Source organism: Sturnus vulgaris, chromosome 30, assembly GCF_052056855.1.
Source record: "Sturnus vulgaris isolate bStuVul1 chromosome 30, bStuVul1.hap1, whole genome shotgun sequence".
Lineage (NCBI taxonomy): Eukaryota > Metazoa > Chordata > Aves > Passeriformes > Sturnidae > Sturnus > Sturnus vulgaris.
In genome coordinates, this window is record NC_142272.1 from 622,379 (window position 1) to 642,800 (window position 20,422).

A 20,422-nucleotide genomic window follows, 5' to 3' on the forward strand; every position below is an offset into this window, starting at 1 on the left:
TCAGAAAAGCTGGGGCTGCCCCTGGATCCCTGGAAGTGTCCAAGGCCAGGCTTGGGACAGGGAAAGATGTCTCTGCTCATGGCAGGGATGAGCTTTAAGGTCCCTCCCAGCCCAACCCATTCCAGAATTCCATGATTCTGTGATAACAGCAGCATTTTAATCCATTACCTGTTCAAACACCCATTTCTCTCCCTGCCAGTTCTCTGGGGGAACAACAGAATCATCCTGACTAAACCTCTGTGAATTCATGATGGGGACTGAGGGTGACTCTTATTTCTGATAACTCAAAAACTTTGTGATCCCTCTCCTAACAAATCTTTTTTCTTTCTTTTCAGAATGTAATGAACAAGCTGCACACTATCAGCGTGCCCTATTCTGTGATGAAAACCTGTCCTCTCTCGTGGGTGCAGAGGGTTCACGCCCACAAAGGTAACTCAGGGTGATCCCCAGCTTCAGCTTGGAGCTCTCAGCATCCATGAGTGAGGGCTATTAAAATCTCAATTTCCTTAAATCCTTCTTGCTCTTCCATGGCAAATCTGGAGGGCCAAATGTTTCACTAACGTCCCAAGATAGTTGATTTTTATTTTGCAGTTGTAGATCTGATTTTCTAGATCTTCAGGCAGGGCAGGAACTCATGTCTAAGACTCAACAGGAGATTTTAAACCCCCGGTCATGCAGATCCTTGTAAAACTCCTTGCATTGGGAACTTGCCAGAGGTTGGAACAGGAATGTGACAGCTTGGGAAGGCAGGGGACTTTGCCATTTGTTTCTGTGCACAAAATCCTAATGCCATGACAATGGTGGGGAACGTGATGGGGATCTTGTGACTTGGAGCCAGTTTGTTTTATGAAACCAAGAAGATGGTGACGATGACAGACCCCGGCTCAGGTGGTGGCAGTGCCACAGCAGATGCCATTGTGTGTTCAGTTCTTTAAAGCTTCTTTTATTAGGTGAGAATTCCCCTCATTTGTGGGTCTCATCTCATGTGAGTTAGATAAAAACCACCCTGATTCGTGCTGAGGTGTTGTTTCTGTGTTGGCTGCAGCCAAGGTTGCTCTGGTGAAGTGTCGAGACTTGCACTGGGCCATGATGGCCCATCGGGACCAAAGGGACGTGAGCCTGAGCTCGCTGAGGATGCTGATCGTCACCGACGGCGCCAACCCCTGTGAGTGCCACAGCCCCTGCCACGCGTCTCCCTGCAGCCCCCCGGGGCCAGCCCCTCTCCCTGGGACCCCAGACCACTGGGGAGCTCTGCTTTGGGGCAGAGCTCTGCTCTGGGGCAGAGCACAGGACAAGGAAAAAAGGGGTTTTTGTGTTGTCATGCTTTGGGAGAGTTGCATGAGGGGCTGTGTTTATAAAATCGGGGGATTGTTCAGGCTGGAAAAGACCTCTAAGATCATTGAATCCAACCCTTAACCCAGTTCACCACTCAGCCCTGTCCCCAAGTGCCACATCCACACATCCTTTAAATCCCTCCTGGGGCAGAATCCAATGTCTGAACATCCAGTCTGGGCTTCTTCCAGTGCCTGACCATCCTTTGAGTGAGGAGTTTTTCCTTAATATCCAACCTAAACCTCCCCAGCACAACCTGAGGCTGCTTCCTCCTGTCGTTCCCCAAATCCTCCTCCTGACCCTTCCTTGTAGATGGGCATGAAATCAAAACCTGTGAAGTCCTGGTGGCATCTTTTCTTTCTTCCTAGGGTCTGTTTCCTCGTGTGATGCCTTCCTGAGCTTGTTTCAGAGCCATGGGCTCAAACCAGAGGCGATTTGTCCCTGTGCCACCTCCCCCGAAGCGATGACCGTGGCGATCCGGAGGTAACAGATTGAGTCATCCAGGCTGGGCTTTGTTCGCACTTGTGCTGGTCATAGTTGATTTAAGCCCGTAATAAACTCCTGTGACATTTGCTGTGTGTGCTGGGGTACTCAAGGCACTGAGCTGTTAAATCTCCCTCCTGAGATGCAGGTGATTTCTGGGCTGTGTGACAGCTCAGCAGGGCCTGGGCGCTGCTTTTCCTGCTCCCGATTGCCGCAGCCCGGGAGCTGTTCTGAATCTGAGATGAGCCTGGAGATCCATTGGACATTCTCATGCTCTCTTTCTGCCTTGTGTAAGAGGCAGCCTTGTGGCCTGGGAGCTGGGCTTTGCCATGGGCTGGGAGAATGAGCTGGCACAGGAGCTGCAGTGCCCAGGAACACAATTCCTTAGGGAATGAAAACGTGGCTCCTTTGGGTGGGGATCCCACTTTGAAACCATTTTGCAAAGCAGAGACCCTGAATACACCTATTTCTGTTGCTGTGCCAACTCCATCTGAGTCTAACACTGAGCTGGGTGCCTGATTTGAGTGTATTTATTGATTCTGTGTCCTTGCCAGGCCTGGAGTCCCCGGGGCCCCTTTGCCAGGCAGAGCCATCCTGTCCATGAACGGGCTGAGTTTTGGAGTGATTCGGGTCAACACTGAAGATAAAAACTCTGCTCTCACTGTCCAGGACGTTGGGCATGTGATGCCAGGAGGTAAAAACAGGCAGGAGGCTCTTCTGAGATGTTTTTGGGGATGTTTTAGGAGCAGAAGGGGTCAATGTTCTCTCCCATATCAGCCTCGGTGCCAGACCCTGTCATTTCTGTCACCATTTAATGTGTTGGTTCTCACACAGGGCCAAGTTTGGAGCTGATTTTAACAAAGCCTCGTTTGTCCTAGGCATGATGTGCATAGTGAAACCAGATGGGCCACCCCAGCTCTGTAAAACAGATGAGATTGGTGAAATCTGTGTGAGCTCCAGAGCAGGAGGAATGATGTACTATGGGCTGGCAGGAGTGACAAAGAACACTTTTGAGGTATGTCTAGCAGAGTGCATCTTTCCTGCCCCATTTTCTGTGTAAAACTGATGGTCTTCTATAACCCCTTGGTTTTGTAACTGAAACGTTAATTTTGTTTTTTATAAACATGCACTGGAAAACTCCTTGCAGTTAGAGATGCTCAGAATCCCCTCCATAAACATCTCCCACCCTACACGAGAATTCCCTCCCCTTTTCCTCTTCCCTTCACCCACTTTCAGTGCAGTTTTTGGGGTGGGGAAGGTTTTTCTCTCGGACTGTTTTGCCTCCAATGCCCTCCCTTGTGTTGCAGGTGATCCCTGTGAGCTCCTCTGGCTCTCCAGTGGGGGAAGTTCCCTTCGTCCGTTCTGGCTTGCTGGGATTTGTTGGACCTGTACGTGAGGCAGCTCAGAGCCTGCATTGCTCTGGCCCTGCAGTGCTTCAAAAAAAAAAAAAAAAAATTTTTTTTTTTTTTGGGGGGGGAGGAGGGAGGATGTGTGAGAAGAGTTCCTCACAGTTGCTTTCCTGTCTTGCAGGGCAGTTTGGTGTTTGTGGTTGGGAAAATGGACGGATTGCTGACTGTGAGTGGGAGAAGGCACAATGCTGATGACATCGTGGCCACTGGGCTGGCTGTGGAGTCCATAAAAACAGTTTACAGAGGAAGGTCAGCACAAGAAACCTTCTCCCTCCCCATGTAATAAAGCAAAACTTTAGTGCTTTCTTGGATTTCTCTTTGGGTAGCTCAGTTAAAGTAAACATATTTTTGATTTAGTAATTGCCCTCATTCTGCCCAGATCTTTTTCCCACTATCCAGCCTGGCTTTTCATCAAGTCTGTGCTTTAGGGAAAGCAATCAAGTAACAAGATAAGTCAGCCACATGGAGAAATTAATTCTGTGTCTCTGCAGAGTTGCAGTTGTTAGGTGCTGGCTGGTGCTGCAAGGAAGAGTTTCATTACTGTCCAAAGATATTTGATTTTTGTTTAGCAGTGGTGGATATCATTTTCTAGATCTTCAGGCAGGGCTGGAGCTCGTATCTCTGAGACTTAGTGAGAGATTTTAAACCATCATGTAGGTGCCTTTAAATCTCCTTTCATTTGTGCTTTGCCAGAAGTTGGAACAGGAATGTGACAGCAGGTTGGGAGAACGGGGGACTGTGCCATATGGAAATTTCATCAGAAAGTGGAATTAACCCCTTAAATACTTCCCAGTCTTTCCTTTTGACTCAGTGTAAATTGTCTGATACTTCTTCCTCTTGTTTTTGTTTATTTTAACGCGTCGTGCCTTTAATCTCTCCTTGGTTTCCAAGGAGTGAAACTGGAGTGTGGCTCTGCCCTTTTCCTTAGGATTGCTGTGTTCTCTGTGTCTGTGTTCTACGACGAGAGGATCGTGGTGGTGGCAGAGCAGAGGCCAGATGCCTCTGAGGAGGACAGCTTCCAGTGGATGAGTCGAGTTCTGCAGGTACAGCCAGGGAAATGCTGCCGGTTTTGGGGTGTGGGCAGAGCAGAGAGCCCAGGGCTGGAAGTTCCACAAGCTTTGCATCCCTCTTGGCACAAGGCTGGGTGCACCTGCTGTGTCTCCAAGCTGTTCATGTTGTGTCCTGAGGGAGCTGGAGCGACAGGACAAAGGGGAATGGCTTCAGACGGAAAGAGGAGAAATTTAAGTTAAACTTTGGGAAGAAATTCCTCAACCAATCTGGGATTCCATGGGAGAGCAGAGGGGCTCTGGCAGCTCCTCTCAGAACTGCAGAGCAGATCTGTGCTCAAGCTTTGGAGTTCTGCTTTTAGTCTGGATCATGTGGAGCTCAGAGCTTGGCTTTAAAGCCACCCTTTTCTTTGGAGATGCATTTTCAGCTGAATGAGTGTGGTCCTAAAAGAACGAGCAGCAAGTACTTCCTTTGAGAGCTGCCTGCACTGCATGTGTGTCATTCCAGGAATGACATTCAGGGAGTGAAGTGTGCAGGCTGGGGTGGAAAATCAGGGAAGTACCTGATGCTCTGAATAATGGATCAGATGTCTGAGTGCTGAGGCGGGCAGGAGGGAACAGAGTGTGATGGTTCAGAGGAGACAGATGGATACAATCCCGAGATCACAACCGTGTGATTCATCAGGCAACTGGGGATATTTTGGGATTTTGGTCATGAAAAGATTTAAAAATGGATTTGGTGTCTGGGAAATAGGCTGGGAAGGCAGGGATGTACCCAGCACTTCAGGCTCACTGCAGGGCTGGTGGCACAGAGGTGCAATGGGATGTCAGTGATTGACTCACTCCTCTGGCACCTCCCAAGCCCGGGGATTTGTCTCGCAGTGTGTCAGTGCATCAGCACGGCAGGCTGTGTCCTGCAGTGCCAGGAATGCCAGTGACCATCTCTCCTTCCTCCAGGCTATTGACAGCATTCACCAAGTGGGTGTTTACTGCCTTGCTCTGGTGCCAGCCAACACATTGCCAAAAACTCCTCTGGGAGGGATCCACATCTCCCAAACCAAACAGCACTTTCTGGAGGGCTCTCTGCACCCCTGCAACATCCTCATGTGCCCACACACTTGTGTGACAAACTTGCCAAAGCCCAGGCAGAAACAGCCAGGTAAGCTGAACCCCTTTTTGTTTGGTGGTGTTAAACTGGGGCTCAGCGCCTCAGCCCCAGTGATGTCCCAGTCCCACGTGCTGGGGACCAGTCCCTGCCTTGTGCCCCGTGGCTGGGGTGTGTTCCAGGCCTCTCTTTGCATGTGTTAGTCAGGAATTCTGATTCCTGCCTTTGAACTCCACTGGGGGAGACCAGCAGTGCCTGCTGAACTCCATCAGTGAGGCTGCATGGCCGGGGGCACTGGGATCCTGCAGGGACTCTCTGTGCCTTTGCTCTGCCCCTTCCCAAAGTGCTGGTGTCTCTCCGTAGGTGTGGGCCCTGCCTCTGTGATGGTGGGGAACCTGGTTGCTGGGAAGAGAATCGCTCAAGCCTCTGGGAGAGATCTGGGTCAAATAGAAGACAATGATTTAGTTAAAAAGGTAAATCAGTGTTTGTGACAGCTGGAGAATGGGAAGGAGTTTCCCCCTCCCCGGGTGCAGAGCTGCAGTGGGAAGCACTGAAGGAGAATTGTTGAATTCCTGTCTGTCTCCTCCAGCACCAGTTCCTGACAGAAGTGTTGCAGTGGAGAGCTCAAGCGACTCCTGACCACCCACTCTTCCTTTTATTGAATGCCAAGGTACAGTCAGTGCTGAGTTGTTGGGTTTTAAGGTCCACGTGTTACCCGGTGCCAGTTAGAAAGTCTTTAAAATCTTTTGCCCTCTGCAGTGCCTCTCTTTTGCCTCTATATCAGATTTTGCCCATTTGTGTTAAAACTTGACCCTTTGACCCTCTAGGTCCCTTCAGCAGGTGACTCTCATGGTTCAACACTTCATTTTAAAACTGAGCATGTTTGTAGGTCCCACTGGTTCCTGTGTCAGTTAATGGTGTGTCCCTTGGTGCCACCATCCCTTTCAATGGTGTTGAGTATATTCTGGCAAAGTTCTGGTGCAAGAAGACCTGAACTGACTCCCTGGAAGGTAGAATTTTCTAGAGCAGCTCTAACTCCATCTGTGTCCTTTGATACTGTAGTGGATGAGGGGTGCCAGCAGCCTTTAGGTAGAGATAACTCATAGCTGTAGCCTCCTGCTAGCCAGCAAGCTTGGGTTTACCTCACAGCAGCCAGTTTGTGTTGTGCCAGCCCCTGTTGAGAGCATTTTTGTCTCCTTTCAAGGGAACCACTGTGTGCACAGCCACCTGCCTCCAGCTGCACAAAAAGGCTGAGAGAATTGCCTCAGTGCTGTGTGACAAAGGCCATCTCAATGCAGGAGACAATGTGGTGCTTCTTTATCCTCCTGGTGAGTGAGTCCCACTGGGGAAACGCAGCCTGGGCTCTCTTTGGCATCTCACTGGGATCTGGAAATACAGGAAAGGCACTCAGTGCTAGTGAGGGGTGCTCACTGGTGTGTCCTGAGTGACTTTTGAGCCATCTGGCACTCAGGATGTTCTTTTCCTGCGTGATGGAGATGATTTCCTGTGTGGTTTCCCCATTCTCTATCCCAAACTTTCTCAGCTTCCTCGTGCTGCCCTTGGTGCTGGGCTGCTGCTGTTGCTCACCTGTGCCGTGGAGGTGTTTCCCTTATCCCCTAGCAGGAACAGCAGTGCCCAGCTGTGCCCAGGGTGTCCCTCCTCAGTGTCCCCCTGTCGTGTCCTTGCAGGCATCGAGCTCATCACAGCCTTCTATGGCTGCCTGTACTCGGGCTGTGTCCCTGTCACCGTGCGCCCTCCCCACGCCCAGAGCCTGGTGGCAACACTGCCCACAGTGAGGATGATCGTGGAGGTGAGTGACAGGGGTGACACTGGGTCACAGGGACTGTGCTGGAGTGGGGCTGCAGGGGTGACACAGGAGTGTCACTGAGCATTGCTGCTCCAGGGGTGACACCTGTGTCACAGGGACTGGGCTGGAGTGGGGCTGCAGGGGTGACACAGGAGTGTCACTGAGCATTGCTGCTCCAGGGGTGACACCTGTGTCACAGGGACTGTGCTGCATTGCTCAAGGGCTGCAGGGGTGACACAGGAATGTCACTGAGCATTGCTGCTCCAGGGGTGACACCTGTGTCACAGGGACTGTGCTGCATTGCTCAAGGGCTGCAGAGGTGACAAGAAATGTCACTGAGCATTGCTGCTGCAGCTTCGTGCTCCGGGGGTCACCTGTGTCTGTGTGAGAGGGATCCAGACACGTCTGGGAGCTGAGGGACAGTGTTCTCCTTCATAAAATGCCAGAGGGAATCACAGGCACAGTGCAGATGCTTGCTGAGAACACCAACATGATGCTGCCACCCAAAATTTCACCTGGATGCTCCTTATTGCTGGGGAAGTCCAAATCCTGCAGTTAAGTCACTTCCCAAGGCCAGGAGACACCATGGGGCAGAAAGCTGGATCTTGCTGTGACACCTTCTCACCTGCTCCAGAGGCTCTGACAGGGTTTGTGCAGGCTGGGCTGCACTGGGGGTTTGGTGAAGGGGAAGCAGAGCAGAGTGTGCAAAAACCAGAGAAAGGAATTCAGGTTTGCTGGAAGGAATTTGCTGCAGATAAAAGAAGAAGATCAGCTCTTGCAGTGGCAGTGCTGCTGCCTCTTTGTTTCAGTGAGTGTTCATCTTTGCAGGTCAGCAAAGCTGCCTGTATCCTCACAACCCAGACCTTGATGAGGCTGCTCAAGTCCAGAGAGGCAGCTGGGGCTGTGGATGTGAAAACCTGGCCAACCATCATCGACACAGGTGAGCTCCCAGGGCCAGGAGGCTCCTTGAAGTTCTCTGGAGGAGTGACTGGTGACTTCCAAAGGGACTGTCCCCCATTTCATTGAGGGGCTCTTGAAAATTTGTTTGAATATGTGCAAAAGTTATCCAAGATGTGCCCTTGTCCACTGAGAGCTCTTCTGTATTGAGCTGTGCATGGGAAGTGATTGCAGTGACAGCAGTGATTGCTGGAGACAACTTTAATCTGCTTAAGACAAGGGCGAGTTGCTCTTTCCTTCCTTTTCCTGAGAAGAAATAATTTTCTATGTGGGAGCTTTGGCAAGAGTTTTGCCATACACTAACCTGTCTCTTCTGGAAAGAGAATTAATAGAAAGCTTTCTATTCCATCTCTGGTGGTTTTGAAATTGGTGTTCTGCTTTCAAACACCAGTAGAGAAACCCAAATGAACCCATTTGTTTCTTCTTGCACAGATGACTTGCCCAGGAAGCGACTGGCCCAGATCTACAAGCCACCCACACCTGAAATGTTGGCATATCTGGATTTTAGTGTTTCCACAACAGGCATGCTCACAGGAGTAAAGGTATAGTAAGGGGTTAGGAGATGGGCTTTTGTGTCTTGTCTTTGCCTGACCCTCTGAGCCACCTCCCCTTGACCTCCACTTCCAACTTGTGGCTTAAACAAAACCCCGATTTTCTTCTAACAAAGCTGTGGGCTTCAGTTCTGGGTCAGTTCTGCCATGGAGGAAAAGAGATCTCAGAGTGGGATCAGGAATTCTGCTGCTGGAAAGCTGCCCTGGGAGAGCAGGATAGGGATGCAGTCAGAAAAAAGAGGATAAGAAACCAGAAAGGAAAGCCTTAGACTGTTGTTAATGCTCATGTGTGACTGGGATTGGAATCCCAGGATGGGCAGGGTTGGAAGGAACCTCTGGAGATCCCCCAGTCCAAGGCAGGGTCACCTGGAGCAGGTGACACAGGTGGGTTTGGAGTGTCTCCAGAGAGGAAAACTCCACAACCACCCGGGACAGCTGCTGCAGTGCTGTGCCACCTCCATGGAAAGTTCTTCCTCGTGTTGAGGTGAACTCCAACAACAGCTTCAGGTTCAGCTGTTGCTGTCCCCCGTTGGTGACAGGGCTGTGCTGATAGGGAAGCTCAGGAGCCAAACCACAGCTTTGCCTTCACAGCAGCTCTCCATGAGCTGCCTTTGGTGTCATCTGCCCGTGCTGGGGGAGCCCTGGCTGGTGTCCTGGGCTCCCAGCAGTGTCCCCTGTGTTGCAGATGTCCCATGCTGCTGTCAGTGGCCTGTGCAGGGCCATCAAGCTGCAGTGTGAGCTCTACTCCTCACGGCAGATTGCCATTTGTCTGGACCCCTACTGCGGGCTGGGATTTGTGCTCTGGTGCCTTTGCAGGTAGGATTTGCTGGGGGGGAAAGGGCCAAGATGAGCTCTTGGCTGGTTGGAAATGGGAAATGGGAAATGGATCCTTCTGGGTGTAATTACAGACGTGCTGACATTACAGAATGACTTAATTTACAATAAGGGGAAATTTGTCTTTGAACTGACGACAACATGTTCCCTTTTGCTGCAGATTAGCAAGATGTTATCCCATCTTGATTATGTGTGTTTGTGCTGCCAAATATTCCTGGCTTCAGAATGTTTCTCTTCCCTTTCTTCCTTGATTACATGTTACAATAAGGGAGTTTTTGTTTTGTGTGGGGTTGAGCCAGTTCTCTTCCTTCACTGTCAGTGTGTGTTTGTGTGTGGATAAATTGTTATTTTTGTACAGTAAGTTGCATTTTTAAAATGCTGCTGCTCCAGTTTGCCTCAGCTGCAGTCTCACAACCTGCCTTTGGACTAGCAGGAATGGAATGTGCAAATGCAATAAATATTAATTTAAAGATAACTACAAGCTTCACTAAAATGTTTTCTCCCTTAACGTTCTTCACAGTGTGTATTCTGGACATCAGTCAATTTTAATTCCTCCTATGGAGCTGGAATCCAATCTTTTTCTCTGGTTATCTACTGTCAGCCAGTATAAAATAAGGGACACTTTCTGTTCCTATTCAGTCATGGAACTGTGTACAAAGGGACTTGGAAACCAAGTTGAAATGTTAAAGGTAAGAAACATTTCCTGAGATTTATGTTCCATAAATTAAGGAAACTGATAGTAAAGCAAAGTGATAAGATGATTAAACACTGATACAAATCTCCAGGTTAGAGGTGCTGCAAAAGCAAATCTCCAAAAGCTGCAGCCTCAGGAGAGGAGAGGGCTGGGAAGAGCAGGGAGCCAGGGAATGTCCCTGAGCAGGGAGGATCCCAGCACTGCTCTGCAGAGATTTTTTTTTATGTAACAGCCTGCAGTGGAGGCTCACACCAGCACATGATGGAAAGCACATGCCAGGAGAGCTGCTCAATGGAGCTGTGTTCTCCTTGGAGATGAGAGAAAGGGGAAAAAAAAAATAGCTCCATGCCATGCCTGAGGTGGCTTTTTTTCCCTGGGATTTCCTGGAATTGTGGCTCAGTCCTGTTCTCTGGGTGGCACCAGGTGAGCAGCACCTGCCTGGTGCTGCTCAGAGCATTCAGCATAGAAATAAAAATGGATCCAGGTCTCCCAGTGTTGTTGAGGAGTCAGTGCAATCCCAGTGGATGAATTTATCCTGCCTGGCTTTGGTTTCCATCTGTCTGAGCAGTGACTCACAGGTGTAATCTCAGCTGAGCAGAGCTGGGCCAGAGGAAGGAGCACCCTCAGCCCATGTCTTGCTCTGGCTGCATTTCCAGGCTCTGCTCAGACACAATTTAGAGTTAGAAACAGAATCAGAAAAAGGCAAAGGAACTTGGAACACAGGGACTGAGTTTGTGCTGCATTTCCTGAGTCATTTCAAGGGATAAGAAGCAACTTGAGAGGGGTCAGATGAACACCTCGAGCTGTTGGATCTCAAAAACCTGGGATTTTTGAGTTTTCTGTGTTTTCTGGCACTGACCCCCTAGAGAACACTGCTTTTGACCTGAGGCCTTGGAGAAGGATTCCAAATTCCAGTGATGGAGTTAAAATCACGGGTGTGTAGTTAAATAGAAATGTGTGGTTTCACATGGTGAAAGGTTTTAAATTTGGGGTTTTCAGAATGTGGTAACAGGTATGGGACAAGATGGAGGATTTTTGGGTGTTATTTCTTTCCGTGTTCTTCTTCCTTCTCCATGGTTTCAGGCAGTAGTTTCTGGTTGGACAGTCTGTGCTGCACTGTGGGTCACAGGAGTTTGGTTGTTGAGTCAAAAGTATAAATAATATGGTGTTAGTTCTTTATTGGGCTGTTTAGCTTTAAAAGACTTTGAAGCTAGCTACATTCAGCTTCATTTTCTCACTTTTAGCTGATAGCTAAAAGTGTTGCAGAACTCTCTGTACTTCAGATAAAATTTAATAAACAACCAAAACCCGAACACGAGGAATTCATCTCCTTCGTGTTTTAACCCTAACTCTGAGCAAAGACAGAAGAAAACGAAGGCAAGCCATTGATGAACTGGTGCAGGTAACACCTTTAGCAGCCCTTTGGCTCCTGTTTTTTTGTGTGTGCAGGCCCGAGGCATTAACCTGTCCTGTGTGAGGACCTGCGTGGTGGTGGCCGAGGAGCGGCCGCGCGTTGCCCTCACTCATTCCTTCTCCAAACTCTTCAAGGACATCGGGCTCTCACCCCGAGCTGTCAGCACCACCTTTGGCTCACGGGTCAACGTGGCCATCTGTTTACAGGTGAGGCTTCCCAGGGCTTTTTTTAATTCTTTTTTTTTTTTTTTTTTTTTTTTTTGTGTGTGTGTCACTGGCAGCAGATTGCAGATGCCAGGCTCGGTTTTATTCCATCTGCACGCGTTCCTGAAGCTCAACATCTGCCCTGCAGAGAACAGCTGGCACAAGATTTAAGCTGCTTCTCTCGTTTTTTTCAGCTGCCAAATCGTATCACAGATGCTCAAAACAAGTGGAACATGAATCTGAGCTGTTTATTCCCACATAAACAGAGCCTGGTGGCCGAGAGGGCTTGGGGTGTCTCCCCCTTCCCCAAGGCTCCTTCCCATACAGGTGTTCCAGAAAGTCACCTGCTTACTGAAGGGTGGGGGAATATGAGCAGGAATTTTGCTGCAAGAAACCCCTGGAAATGTTTCTAGGTTCAGGCAGAAATTACCCTGACTGCTCTAAATTCATTAATGGTTTTTAAATATTAACTCCTCCTCAGGGAACATCAGGGCCTGATCCCACCACGGTGTATGTAGACCTGAAATCCTTGAGACATGACAGGTACTGTAAGTTCACTTAAACCAATTTATTAACTCTGTAAAACCCTGTAGTGGTGCTGAGTTTTCAGCTTTTTTTTTTTTTTTTTTTTTTTTTTTACCCTGATGATATTTTTTTCTTTACCTTCAGAGTCCGTCTGGTGGAACGAGGAGCTCCTCAGAGCCTGCTGCTCTCTGAGTCTGGGAAGGTAATTCCGTGTGTCCCCAGTTCAAATGTCCCCTCTTCCCTTGTGCTGTAGCTGGGAAGGACAGTCCTGTGACAGTCCTGTCCCTCTGGAAGTTCAGTTTGGTTTATAAGGAATTACCCATTGATCTGGGAGTGTGTTTTGCTGGAACTGTTGGGGAAATTCTTCCATATTGCAGTAAATAAACCACAACAGAAATGTGGGCATTTCCTTCTTGTGCTCTTCAGATTCTGCCTGGAGTCAAAGTGGTCATTGTCAATCCAGAGACAAAAGGGCCTCTGGGAGATTCTCACCTTGGGGAGGTAAGTGCAGGTTTTGCTCCTTGGGCTTTTCTCTGCTGGGGGACAGTTTGGAGCTGTGATACAGGCCTTTGTAAAATGAATTATTGCTGGAGTATTTAGAATTTGGGTATTATTTCACTGTCAAGTTTAAAGAAAATCCACTTAAAAAGAAGCTTGTTTCACCCTCAATATTGCAAACTGGCTCTTAAATAGTATAATTGACATTTGGCTTTCATTGTCTTGATTACAGACCAATATATTGATCTGTGTTGATGGATTATTATCCAGTTTTGCACTTGACATGTTAAAAAGTCACTATTTACTTGGTGAATCCCCACAGTTACAACAAGAGCAGCTCTCAAGATGCATTTTTACCTGAAAAATCCCAGATAAAACCAGAACCTCCTTGTTAGAATTTCTTTACCCCACACCACGTTACCCCCTGAGCTGATGCTCCGGGTGGGCAATGCCAGGATCTGACATTTCCCCCCCCCCCCCACAACTCCCTGCACAGATTTGGGTGAACAGCCCCCACACAGCCAGTGGCTACTACACCATCTACGACAACGAGACTCTGCAGGCCGACCACTTCAACACCCGCCTGAGCTTCGGCGACGCGGCGCAGACGCTCTGGGCTCGCACCGGGTACCTGGGATTCGTGCGGCGCACCGAGCTCACGGCGGCCAGCGGAGGTGGGGCTGGGCATGGGCACCTGGAAGGGGCTGGCCACGGGCACAGGGCACGGCTGGGCACAGGGCACGGCTGGGCACGGGCACATGGAAGGGGCTGGGCATGGGCACAGAGCATGGCTGGGCACAGGGCACGGCTGGGCACGGGCACAGGGCATGGCTGGGATTGGCATGGCTGAGCATGGGCATGGCTGGGCACAGGGCACAGCTGGCCACGGGCACGTGGAAGGGGCTGGCCACGGGCACGTGGAAGGGGCTGGGCATGGGCACATGGAAGGGGCTGGCCACGGGCACAGGGCATGGCTGGGCACGGGCACGTGGAAGGGGCTGGCCACGGGCACAGAGCATGGCTGGGCTCAGAGCATGGCTGGGCACGAGCACATGGAAGGGGCTGGCCACGGGGCACGGGCACGGGGCATGGCTGACAGGGACTGGGCACATGGAAGGGGCACGGCTGGCAGGAGCATGGGCACGTGGAAGGGGCTGGCCACGGGCACGGGGCACAGCTGGCAGGAGCATGGGCACGTGGAAGGGGTTATAGGCACATGGAAGGGGCTGGGCATGGCTGGCAGGTGCTGGGCATGTGCACGGGGCACGGCTGGCAGGGACCTGGGCACATGGCAGGGGCTGGGCACATGGCAGGAGCACAGCTGGCAGGGGCCTGGGCACAGCTCACAGGGCCCAGGGCATCCTGGATATTCCCATTGGAAAGCCATGGTTTAACCAAAGGCTGCACCTGGGCACAGCTGGCAGGGACCTGGGCACAGCTGGCAGGGACCTGGGCACAGCTGGCAGGGTTAGAGGGGATATTGGAAAGAAATTCCTTCCTGTGAGGGTGCTGAGGCCCTGGCACAGGGTGCCCAGAGAAGCTGTGGGTGCCCCTGGATCCCTGGCAGTGCCCAAGGCCAGGCTGGACAGGGCTTGGAGCAGCCTGGGGACAGGGGAAGGTGTCCCTGCCCTGGCAGGGCTGGCACTGGATGGGATTTAAGGTCCCTTCCAATACAAACCACTCTGGGATTCCTCATCTTACCCAAGAGACAAATCTGCTTTATCCAAATGCCGTTTGTGACCCTCGTGCCCTCTGTCCCAGAGCGCCACGATGCCCTGTACGTCGTGGGAGCCCTGGATGAGACTCTGGAGCTGCGGGGGCTGCGCTACCACCCCATCGACATCGAGACCTCGGTGTCCCGAACCCACAGGAGCATTGCTGAATGGTAACAACTGTCCTGAGGAGTGCAGCCGTCCCAGCACAGCTGAAATGTAGCAGAAATACGCAGGGTTTTATGTGAAAAATTAATCGGGGGGGGGGGAAAAACGCAGCATTTTATCTGGGGGAAAAAAAAAAAATCGGGAAATTCGGGTTTTTTGTGTTGCCATCAGCAAGTCATACACCCGATTTCCCAGCTGCAGATGAAAACAGGCTCAGTGTTTTCTCAGAGTTCAACACAGAAGTGATGATTTCCTTGTCTGGGGTGTAAAGAGCCATTCCCGAGTTGGTGACAGCAGTGTTGGTTCCTGTCCCATACAGGGAGTGCTGAGATAGGTCTGGTTTTGTCACATCAGCACCAAGTCATGTCGGAGTTAGGTTGGAAATGGAGCCCAGAGCAGGTGGGAACCCCCATCTAAGGATAAAGAACTGAAAACTTTTGGATCTTGGTGGCAATAACCGGGTTTTGTGTTGTTTTCCCTTGGTCATTTCAGTGCTGTGTTCACCTGGACCAACCTGCTGGTGGTGGTGGTGGAGCTGTGTGGCTGTGAGCAGGAGGCTCTGGATTTGGTTCCTCTGGTTACCAACGTGGTCCTGGAGGAGCATTACTTGATTGTGGGCGTGGTGGTGGTGGTGGATCCTGGAGTCATCCCCATCAATTCCCGAGGAGAGAAACAAAGGATGCACCTCCGGGACAGTTTCCTGGCAGATCAGCTGGACCCCATTTACGTGGCCTACAACATGTGATGGCACCACGGAGAGAACGAGGGTGCTTAATGGAAATGAAGCTGGTGAAAAAAAAATTACTAATACTTGATCTAAAGTTTGAAGTTGCCGCCACATTCCCTCCCTCCCTCCCTCCCGTGCTGGGGGTTTCAGTCCCAGTGGGGTGAAGGAAATGTGGGAAGCAGCAGCAAACGTTTGTAAGCGTTTACTGAACCATGAGCTTTAGAGAACTGCAAAGTGGGAAATTGTGTGAGCTACAAAATCCCCAAGGCCTTTACAGTAGTGTTACTTTTTCACCCGTTGTACATATTTGTATTTTTATCTAATCCCGGGTTAGGATTCTATAAGGGGAGGGTTTATTTAGTTAAGATAATAAACTATTAAGAAAAGGGTCATCAGAGTTCTGCAGTTCCCTACTCCATGATCTCCTTTGCATCTGGAGCTGTTCATACCCCCACGGGATCACAAAACTTATTGACAATTGTGCCATGACCAAATCAATAACTTACAGAATCAGAGTTACTTATTCATATAGAGATTTCTGGAATTTAAAAAGAATTTTGCCTATATTTTAAATATGTAAATATTATTATACATAATTCACTTAGATAGAAAATTAACTTGGCTAGTGAGGACAGCTGAAGGTTGATGCTTTTAAGGACAGGTGACTTTTGTGGTCTTCAGCATCCTGGCATTGGCTTAGACACAATGTGAGATGCTCCCACCTCCCCCAGGTTTCTGATTTCATTTGTTACCTTGATTCTGGCCAGGAGTGTGCAGAACCCTTTGGTTTTAAGGCACATCTTTTCTCCAGGAGGCTGAGTTCAGCACGGAATTGGGGGTAGGAATGGCAGTGCAAGTGCCAGAAGGAGCTGAGGGACAGCCCCTGCCTCATCCTGTGGCTCCAGGTGTGGAAAGGAAAAACGTTCCTCAGGTTGGTGAGGAACATTCCACACCAGGTGTGGAAAGGAAAAAACATTGCTCAGGCACAAGGTGAATTCCCTGCTGATTCCATTCTGTTGGGATTCCTGCAGACAGAGCAGGAACTGTTGTGAACAGGCTTTAGTGGAAACTGGGAGCAATCAAAAATCTCCTCAAAGCATTCCCTGAAAGAACAGGAGAATTCCAGGTTCAGGTCAGACACAATTTTTTCTTTTCCAGGAGGAGACAGGAATTCTGGCAAACACAAAAATGTTCACAAAATAGAGAAAATTGTTATCCCAGCCTTCCACATCCTGTGTCAGCTCCAACTTTAGGGAATTGGAAGAAAAAGAAGCCTTAAAGCAGCAGCAGGTACAAGATTTTCCTGCTGGGAAGCAGCTCCACACGGGCTGGGGGAGAGCTGGTGGTTGAGCTTTGACTCAGAATTATCTTTTTATTTTATTATTTTTTTAATTCTTCATCTTTTAACAACAATTACACTTCTCTGGGTGCTAATATATGATTTTTTTTTTTTGGAAGCCTTGGGAGCTGCTACCAGATCCTGCAACAGGGTTTTTTTGAGTCAGATGTGGTATACAGTGTAAATAAACTTTTCAAACGTTCCAGATTACCTCACGCAAAGTTTTTTAGGCAGTTTTTAAAAGGTTTATGGTGTGGACTTTGGAAGATCCTGTGGCAGTTACTGGAACAGTGGATCCACGAGCAAACCCCAGCTGTGTCCTCGAAAAGCTCCTGCTGCATCCTGGTGGTTCCTCACTGAAAACAGGAGCTTTAAAACTCAGATAAGAAGTTTCAAATGATATTTTTGAAAAATATTTGGTGGGGGAATAGGAACTGGAAGTTTTTGTGGCAGGTCTGGGCTTAAGGTTCTTTGCAAACACTTTGGGTTTCAGGGGCACATTTTGGAACCTTGTCTGTGTTTTCCACAGCCAACACTGCAGAATATGCACAAAATCTTCAATATATTTAGTTTTAACAAATTGAACACCAAGTGGGGACAAGTGGCAGGTCAGGCTGTGAGTAAAACAGTTGGTCCTGCAGCTTATTTTGGGTGTAAAGTGCACAAAGGTTGTTCTCCCCTTTCAGCCAGAAAATTCTTGTTATTCCATGTTCTTTGTCACCATTTTTGTGTTTCCTGCACAGCCCAGGCCTGGCCAAGCAGCTTCACTCCAGTGTGACCTTTCCAGGGAAAACTGGGTGGTCTTGAACCTTTTTCTTTTCTCAAAGCTTTACATTAATTGTTTCAACAAACACTTTTTGTCCACTGAAGTAGATTTTTAAGTCCAATTCCAGGATTGTCTTTTATTTTTATTCGTGATTTTTCACAAATAAAGCAATTGTGTGTCTGAATTCCATCAAATGTGGCAGATGGAATTCCTGAAATGGCATTTTTGAATGTGACTGGATTGATCTTTTTTTTTTCTTTTTTCTTTTTTTTTTTTTTTCTCCTTATTTTTTAGTTTGGATAGGTACTGATAGCTTCCTATGGTTTGAGGTTTTATCTTGCAAGTTCCCTGTGTGCTCCAAATCTTCCAGCACGTTCCATTCGTGTGTGCTGGAGAGCTGCAGGACACAGCCCTGCCCCGTGGGATTGAGAGAAAATTCCAGGGACAGGGAGAAGCTGCTCGGTTTGGCTTCCCTGAATTCCCTGAGTGCTTTGTCCCTGTTCTGGAGAGGAGCAAGGATGGAGCTGAGGCTCTGCAATCCCCAAATTCCACCCCCAGCTCTGCTCAGCTCTTGCCACGAGCTTTCCAGGGGTCATTCCACTCCTTCCTCTGGAGCTGGGGATCATCTTTCTATATTTTTTTTTTTTTTTTTTTTTTTTTTTTTTTGGAACAAAGCAGGATCCTTCACTGCAGACATTGGCAGGTGGGCAGGGCTGGGTGTTTTTCCCAAAGAAATCTCTTCTCCCCCTCCGTGTGACAGCAGCTGCTGGGGCTCCACAGGGCTCCTGATTCCCTTTTCTTGTCCCTCAGGTTGCAACTTAACAACCGCAGTGAAACTGAAAAACTGGGAATTCTTCCCCCTGGACTAAAGCATTGTGTGTGTCTCACTGTTTCTGAATCTTCTCTGAGCAAACGCTGTGGGGGACAGGAAAGTTTTGTCCTGTTTTGTTAGAATTTGCACTTCATTTCTGGTTTAAATCAATTCAGCTGTGTCCTACTAACTGTCCTAAAATAAGGTTATAAAAACCAGATCAATTTTAGCCCTAGATGCATTTCTTTTTTTTTTTTTTTTTTTTTTTTTTTTTTTTTTTTTTTTTTTTTTTGCTTTTATTTCTGTCGACCTCTTTCCCATTGTCCAATCCAGACTCCGGCATTCTGTAATTATGTATAAAGGTTTTATTTATTTAAAATTAGATTAGTTACATTTTTAAATTTAACACCTGGCTGGACAGTGTCTCATTAACGCATTGATTGTGTTTCCTTTGTCTTGTGTTAATAAATATTGATGCCTGGTTGCTTGTTTAGTCCTTCCAGTGCTGTTTTCCATGAAGGAATTTTATTTTTAAGGAAGAAAACGTGGGTTAAAATTGATCCTGGGCAGAGGGAGAACTTGTAAGTATCTTGTATTTTCCAGAAGTTTTGGAGCTCTGGGGTGTGAAGGAGCTGGGCTGGGCAGTGTCCTGTACCTGTAGCTTTGGGAATTTGGGTTTTTGGGGGATCAGAGAAGGGAATGGAGCAGCAGAAGGAGCTGGAAAATTCCCGGGGGAGCTGGAAAGGAACTCAGCCTGGAGAAAAGGAGATCAGGAGGGGGCAGCCAGGGGGGGGATTTGGGATTTTATCCCAGGGAACAGGAGGAGGGGGAGGCTCAGGTTGGACACGAGCAGGAATTTCCCCATGGAAAGGGGAAGGGTCGCGCTTTGGAGGGGCCGTCCCTGGAGCTGCCCAAGGAATTCCTGGATGCTCTGGGCTGAGGACAAGGTTGGACTCGATGCTCTCGCAGGGATTTTTCAACCTCAGCAATTCCGGGATCCTCTGAAAATCCGTGCAAGGTTCTCGAGGTGCCTGGCTGCAGGGAACACTGAATTTCCTGTGATCCCCAGTGATGCCTGAGGACCTGTCCCATGAAAGGAGGCAAACGACTGGATCCCAAAACCTTACTGAGCTCCTAAAACCCGCTCTGGAATAATCCCCAGAGGGGCCAAACCCCGTTACCTGCTGCTTCCTTAAACCCCTCAGCCCCACCCGCGCAGCCCTGAGGAATCGCGCCCACACTCCCGGCCCGTCCCAGCCGGCCGGGGCCTGCCGGTAAAACCCGGCCGCACTGCCCGGTTCCCCGCGCGTGTGCCTGGAATATCGGTAATATCGGCAATATTGGCAATATCGGCAATATCGGCAATATCGTGATTTTCCCGATCGCACAGCGCGCGTTCGCGCCCGCTCCGCCCCGCTCTCCTCCCGCCGGCGGGGGGCGCTGTGGCCGCGCGTGTTCCGCGGGCGGCGCTCTGGCGCCTCCTCTCTGTGGTGCGGCCGGGCGGGGCCGGCTCCAGGCGGCCGCTCTAGCCCGGCGCCCGCGCGCTCCGCGCCGCTGGGGCTCTATGGCGGGGGCCCCTGGGCGCGCACTCTATGGTCGCGGCCCGCCCCCCCCGCCGGCGCCGCTTCCCTGAGGCGGCACCGGGGCCGGGAGCCGGCGGCGGCGGCGGCTCCGGCGCTCCCCACGCGCGGCCCCGCGGGGCTCTGAGGTAAGCACGGGCCGGGGAGGCCGCCCCGTCCCTCTCGGCCCGCCCGCCGCTTCTTCCCCGTCCGCCCCCGCGGGCCGTGAGGGGACGGGCGCGGGCCGTGAGGGGACGGGCGCAGGCCGCGGCCTCGGCGCGGCGGCCGCTGCGGAAACCGCGGGGAGTTCGCAGCGCAGCCGGGCCTGAGGCGCTGCCCTGCGGCCTGGGGCTGCTGCCGGGCCCGCGCCCGCTCGCCCCGGGGATGAGGGGGAAAAAAAAAAAAAAAAATAGGCGGCCTGGGGGTGATGGGGCCCGTCCCGGTGCCGCCTCCCCCTCATAAAAGGTTTCTGGGAGGTGACCGGGGTGTCCCGGGTCCTGCATCCCTCAGTGCCCCGCTCC

The 20,422-nt window shown here is 50.2% G+C and overlaps 1 protein-coding gene across 3 annotated transcripts in view; it reads left to right on the forward strand.

Moving 5' to 3' along the window:
• DIP2B (DIP2 acetate--CoA ligase B (putative)) overlaps nt 1-18,835 on the forward strand; it is a 63,458-nt gene extending 44,623 nt beyond the window's left edge. For all 3 annotated transcript variants that reach the window (XM_014892482.2, XM_014892481.2, XM_088180740.1), the window contains 24 exons: nt 336-429; nt 1,046-1,165; nt 1,701-1,815; nt 2,370-2,509; nt 2,694-2,830; nt 3,123-3,203; nt 3,346-3,473; nt 4,153-4,267; nt 5,189-5,390; nt 5,700-5,809; nt 5,926-6,006; nt 6,541-6,664; nt 7,025-7,146; nt 7,972-8,083; nt 8,533-8,642; nt 9,337-9,467; nt 10,006-10,174; nt 11,629-11,799; nt 12,278-12,339; nt 12,466-12,523; nt 12,748-12,822; nt 13,316-13,493; nt 14,581-14,704; nt 15,192-18,835. In XM_014892482.2, the coding sequence (XP_014747968.2) occupies nt 336-429; nt 1,046-1,165; nt 1,701-1,815; nt 2,370-2,509; nt 2,694-2,830; nt 3,123-3,203; nt 3,346-3,473; nt 4,153-4,267; nt 5,189-5,390; nt 5,700-5,809; nt 5,926-6,006; nt 6,541-6,664; nt 7,025-7,146; nt 7,972-8,083; nt 8,533-8,642; nt 9,337-9,467; nt 10,006-10,174; nt 11,629-11,799; nt 12,278-12,339; nt 12,466-12,523; nt 12,748-12,822; nt 13,316-13,493; nt 14,581-14,704; nt 15,192-15,444 (3,012 nt within the window). In that variant the 3' untranslated portion in view covers nt 15,445-18,835. The remainder of the gene's footprint in view (nt 1-335; nt 430-1,045; nt 1,166-1,700; nt 1,816-2,369; nt 2,510-2,693; nt 2,831-3,122; nt 3,204-3,345; nt 3,474-4,152; nt 4,268-5,188; nt 5,391-5,699; nt 5,810-5,925; nt 6,007-6,540; nt 6,665-7,024; nt 7,147-7,971; nt 8,084-8,532; nt 8,643-9,336; nt 9,468-10,005; nt 10,175-11,628; nt 11,800-12,277; nt 12,340-12,465; nt 12,524-12,747; nt 12,823-13,315; nt 13,494-14,580; nt 14,705-15,191) is intronic.
• Nucleotides 18,836-20,422: the final 1,587 nt, after the last annotated feature.